Source organism: Miscanthus floridulus, unplaced genomic scaffold (assembly GCF_019320115.1).
Source record: "Miscanthus floridulus cultivar M001 unplaced genomic scaffold, ASM1932011v1 fs_146_1_2, whole genome shotgun sequence".
In the NCBI taxonomy this organism is placed as follows: domain Eukaryota; kingdom Viridiplantae; phylum Streptophyta; class Magnoliopsida; order Poales; family Poaceae; genus Miscanthus; species Miscanthus floridulus.
The window spans coordinates 2,181-7,970 of NW_027096267.1; the positions used below are offsets into that span (position 1 = coordinate 2,181).

The 5,790-nt window shown below is 53.0% G+C and overlaps 1 protein-coding gene across 1 annotated transcript; it reads left to right on the plus strand.

Moving 5' to 3' along the window:
- Positions 1-379: 379 nt before the first annotated feature.
- On the plus strand, positions 380-5,157 carry LOC136530488 (uncharacterized). Its single transcript, XM_066523222.1, has 5 exons — positions 380-560; positions 707-917; positions 1,980-2,179; positions 2,947-3,114; positions 3,208-5,157. The coding sequence occupies exons 1-5, from the start codon at positions 380-382 to the stop codon at positions 4,005-4,007; spliced, it is 1,560 nt and encodes a 519-aa protein (XP_066379319.1). The 3' UTR covers positions 4,008-5,157.
- Positions 5,158-5,790: the final 633 nt, after the last annotated feature.

Genomic DNA, 5,790 nt, shown 5'->3' on the forward strand with positions numbered 1-5,790 from the left:
CATTCCCATCAAAGTCGGCTATACAGTTGATAAGCTTGCACATGTGTACATTACCGAGATTCTAAAACTGCATGGGATTCCTAGCAGCATAGCATCTGACAAAGGCTTCAAGTTTGTGGCCAAGTTCTGGGATTGCTTGCGGAAAGCAATGGGAACAAACATCGAGTGCAGCTCAGCATCCCATTATCGTGCAGATATGCATACAGAAGTGGTGAAATAGGTCATTGAGGACATGCTTAGAGCTTGCGTACTGACATACAACTCTTATTGGGACAAATGCTTACCATATGCGGAGTTCTTCTACAACAACACCTACCAATCCAATTTGGAGATGTCACCAGTAGAGGCTCTCTATGGCAGGAAGTGTAGAACCCCATTGATGTGGTCAGAAATCGGTGAAAGATCTATCTTTGGGAAGAAGAAGATCAAAGAGGCAGAAGTGAATGTTGTTAAGGTTGTAGAAAGCCTGAAGGTCACACAGAAGAGCCATGCCAACAATAGGAGGGATCTCTGTTTCCATGTTGGAGATTTGATGTACCTTAAAGTGACAACCCTCAGAGGCACTAAGAGGTTTGACATCCGAGGAAAGTTTTCACCTCACTTCATTGGACCCTACCAGATCTTGATTAGAATTGGGAAGTTCTCCTACAAGCTGGAATTGCCAGAAGGCCTAGTTGTAGTACATCCATTGTTTCATGTCTCACAGCTGAGAAGCGTCTGAGGTTAGGCGAAGAGCGCATTCCAGAAGAAGCAGTGGGTTTGAACAGCACATTGGAGTACCTGGAACACCCTGTCAGAATTTTGGACAAAGCTGTCAAGAAGACCAACAGCAAGATCATCCCGCTTTGCAAGGTTCTATGGCGCCACCATACAGAAGACGAAGCCACTTGGGAGAAAGAAGCTGACATGCAGAATGAGTACTAACCGAGTGAGTGCGTTCAATCTCAACGACGAGATTCATGTAAGGGGTGGACTGTAACAACCCGTAGATTTGCATGTATTGAAAAACCCAACTTTTTAAAAAAATTTCTTAAAGCATTGCTTGTTGTTGTGTTGCATGTAATATTAGGTCCAACTTAAATCAACTGTTTCCCCTTCTAACCCTGATTTCAAATGAAGACCTAATACTCTCTCAAACCGAATTTACAGTAATCTTGTGCACCATGTAGTATAGATGCATGAGTGATTTGGTTCTTATCTTGTGCGTGCTTGGAGGTAGCCCTTCTCCTAAAATCCATGTGTAGAAAATAGAAAACCTCTCCTTAATCCCTTGGGCCAAAACTCCATCCTATACCTCCATCCCTTGCCTTTCATCAATCGGCCCAACCCTCTACCAAGCCCAGCTCGCGCCCTCTCCCTCAGGCCCACTCGGCTCCGCAAGCCAGCCACCGCAGCCCAGTCCACTGCGCCGCTGGCCCAACCCGAGCATCAGCGCGCGGCCCAGCTCCCCCTTCCCTGCCGCTCACGTGCGCTGCACGCACAGGGGAGAGCCGCTGCCCGCTCCCCGCTCCCCGCTCCCCTCGGATGCCGCTCTCGTGCGCTGCACGCGTGATGTGAAAACGCCGTCCCCATGGGACCCGCTCGTCAGTCGCAGCAGGAAGGAGGAACCCAGACGCCGTCGCTCTTTTCCCGTCGCCCCGCCGTAATCTCCTTCCTCCGTACGCGCTCCTCTGTTTTCCGTCGCGAACGCCAGCCGGAAGCCACGACGCGCCGAGCTCCATGACGTGAACATGGGACCGCCTGAGCCGCGCCCCGCGCCCAAGACCGCGCCCATCCCGGCTCCCCTTCTCGAACCTTCTCAGTCTGGCCACCTGCCCGTGCTACGGATGCACGCCACGCGTCCGGCGGCGCGGACGCCGAAGATCACCACCGTACGCTAGTCGCCCCTCCCCGCCGAACCGCGCCATGCCTCGGATGCCCAAGCGCCCGAACACGTCTGAGCCCCTGCGAACCCTAGAGGACCGCCTATAAAACCCCAGGCCGAGCCCACGCCCTCACCTTCTCCTCCTGTCCGCCGCCACTCTGCCTTCCCCTGCTCCCTCGGCGCGACGCGCCAGAGAGCGGCCTCTGCGCTCGCTTGCGGGAGCCGGCCGCACCGAGCACGACCTCGTCGTCGCCAACGCCGAAGCCCTCGTCCTCGTCAAGGCCACGACGACTCGACACCACTGCCAAGCCGCCGGTTAGCCCTTTCCCTTGCCAAAGTCTCAAGAGACTTTTCCCTGTGTGCCATTATAAAAGATCGTAATTCCTTGTGTGCCCCTGAAAAAATTCAGCGGTCTTCAGCGCCACTACTCCAACTTTTTCGTGTCATCCATGCCACTTCCGTCAGTTTGGGCTCTAACGCCGTTAAACTGCAGGTGTGAAAAGACGAAAATGCCCTTAAGTTCAAATATGTTATTAATTTTTTTGAGCATCTTAACGACTTCAAATGAAAAAACTCAAAACTAGAAAGTTGTAGATCTCGTCGAGATCTATAATTTTCATATAAATTTTTTTTTTCATTTAATTTCGCAAAAAAAATAATATAATTTTTCTAAGATATATTAATCATATCAAATTATATTTTTTTTACGAAATTAAATGAAAAAAAAATTTATATGAAAATTATAGATCTCGACGAGATCTACAACTTTCTAGTTTTGAGTTTTTTCATTTGAAGTCATTAAGATGCTCAAAAAAAATTAATAACATATTTGAACTTAAGGGCATTTTCGTCTTTTCACACCTGCAGTTTAACGGCGTTAGAGTCCAAACTGACGGAAGTGGCATGGATGACACGAAAAAGTTGAAGTAGTGGCGCTGAAGACCGCTGAATTTTTTCAGGGGCACACAAGGAATTACGATCTTTTATAATGGCACACAGGGAAAAGTCTCAAGTCTCAACCTTTCTCTCTGTCGTTGCCCTCGCCTGAGATCGGCCTTCGTGCCTTGTTTCGTTCACCGCAGGGAAGCCGAACCTCCCCTCCCTCCTTGGCGTAGCAGACCAACGGCGACCACCACAGCCACCTCCCTTTGCCACCAAGCCGCGCCGCGACCACGACCTCCACCGCGACGCGGAGCTGCTAACACCCATCCGTGACCACCGTCTGCATCGCCTTCATCCTCAAGCCATCGGTGAGCCTATCCCTCGCCAAGCCTCCACCTTTCGCTCCTCCAACGTTGTTCCAGCCTGAGACCGGCCTTCGTGCCGTGTTTTGCTCGTCGCAGGGAGGCCGAACCCTTCCTGGCGGAGCCGCTTGGGGACACGCCTCACCTCAGCGCCGCGTCCTCGGCAGGCCCACGACAGCGACCGCGACGCCGAGCCCGCTACCGCCGGCCTTTCCCCACGGACGCAGGAACGACCTCAAGGCACCTCTTCGCCGCTGAGCCAGAAGCCGCGCCCAGGACCTACTCTACCACGGCCACGACGCCTCTCGGAGCCCTGGACCTGCCTCGAGCCTTCGCCACCACGAACTGTGACGTCCCAAGCCAGGCGCGGACACGCCGCTGAACACCGAGCGCTGACGAACCCGACGCACCGCCCTGCACCGAGCCTTCCCTGCGGCAACTCAACAAGGCAGCGGCATCCTCCTTCTCCGAGCCCTAACCTCGAACCGTGCGCACAAGTCGTTGCCCATCGCAGTGCGGCACACGGACACGGCTGCCATGACCGCGTCCTTGCCTTGCACACCTGCGTCACCCAGGCCATACACGAGCCAAAGCCCCTGCCTTTCGGCTCTTGGTTACCGTTTCCGCCTGCCTGGCCTTTGAGGCGCACTCACGAAACCACGGCCTGGGCGCCGCCGGACAGCTGTACTGCTGCCGCCGTCTCGCCGTCGCCGCACAACCCCGCACCGGCCGCTGGCGCGTGCATTGCTCGCGCTACACCTGAACGCGCACGGACACGCACTCGCGCACGACCCACCGCAGCTCGACGCTCGCGGCGCACACGCACAGCACGGCGGCGGACCGGCCCTTGCCCCTTGCCTTGCTGCCGCAGGGCCATCACACCCGCACGCTTGCCTTAGCACGAGCACAGCCCTGCACGTCGCGCACGCCGTGGCGTTGAGCCCGCGAGGACACGGTCGCGAGCACAGGCTTGTCGTGCTTGTCGCCGCCTGCCCACCACACACGCACAGCGTGACAGCCGCCGGCTTCTGCCCTGCCAAAGCCCGCACAACTGCGGCCTTGTTACCCTGTACCGGCGTCTACCCGCCGCCGATGCTGTCCAAGACCTGCACGCGGACGCCACGACACCAGCCCTGCGCCGTCGTGCCTCCGCCCTCGCCGTCGCACTCGCGGCCAAGGCCACGACTTTTGTCTTGCCACCCGGCTCGACGTTCACAGCTCCTGACCACGGCCTCGCAGACACAGCCCCACACGGGCGCCGTCGCCTTGTCGTCACGGGCCTGCACACAGATGCCGCACCAGCGCATCGGGGCCTCACCGCCGCCACTGGCCACCCATGGTCGTGGCCATGTCGCACTCACGAGTTCGCCAGGAACCTGCGGCTTCCAGGCCGCCGTCGCGCGCTCTCGTACACGCAAGCCATCACCTAGGCCACGCGCACGCACTTGGGCACGGCCCGTCGCCCCACTGTGATGCAGCGTGCGCCTGCACCACCCAAGCAGCCTCCTTTCGGGCCCGAGACCGCCGCCCCCTGAGCCGAGCACGCGAGGTCCTCGTCCTGCGCCTCTGCCCTAGCGAATCCATCTGTATATATATTTAATTGCAGCAGTAATTGTTTTAAGATGATGATCAATGTACTTTTGTGTTGTTGCAGACACGTATATTTAGTTGTTTCTAAGTACGTTTAAGCAGTTCCACGATGCAACGTTTGAATGAACAATCTACAGCCGGTTCGCTTGCACGTATACGATTGTAGATTATAAATGGAACAGTATTTTTCTCTCACACCAAACCAGCCAGCAGTAAATAATCCACGATCGTTTACGACGAAACGAATAAGCTGCTAAGTATTTGCCAAAACTTAGATTATGAAACATGACGTTGTTACTGCATTTTTTTACGGATCTAACGTCATACTGTTTGTTTGCATGCATGCTAATTGCTAAGTATTTGTTTGCACGTATGCTAAGTACGGCATTACTTTATGTGATTACATTTAGACAGTCATATGGCAGGGATCACATGATTTTTTTTGACTAATCCATTCTAATTTTGTGCAGGAAAGGATATTAGACATGACGTCAAGAATTTCTAAGATAGCAAGAAAGTCAGTGGTTATCATTGCTGACAAGAGGGATGAAGATGCCTACTGTAGTGGTTGTGTGATCATGAAGGACGGGGCTGTGACAGTGATAGCGTCCTCGGATTTTGTGAAACGGCGAGAGAGGCGCCTGAAGGTTGTCTTTTTTGACATGGAAGAGGCCACACTGGTTATTCGCCGGTTTTTTTTTTTTTGTTTGTTTGATTGATAAGTCATAATTGAAAGTATTGGTGATTTGGTGTAAGAGAAAAATATTATTTATTGATTGAAAAAATACGACTTATAAGTCAAACAAGTCCAAACGAGCAGGACAATTGTATAAGATTCATTCTGTTTACTCACAACAGCATTCCACCCAAGCTGAGGATGTCCACCTTTGCTACTGTGGAGTCACTTGCTTTATATGGAGAGAATGAGACAGATTTGGTGGCCGATTCCACTAAGAGCGTGTTTAGTTCCCTCAAGCTAGATATTTGGACTATTGTAGCACTTTCGTTTTTATTTGGCCATTAGTGTTCAAACATGGATTAATTAGGCTCAAAATGTTTGTCTCGTAATTTCTCACCAAACTGTGCAATTAG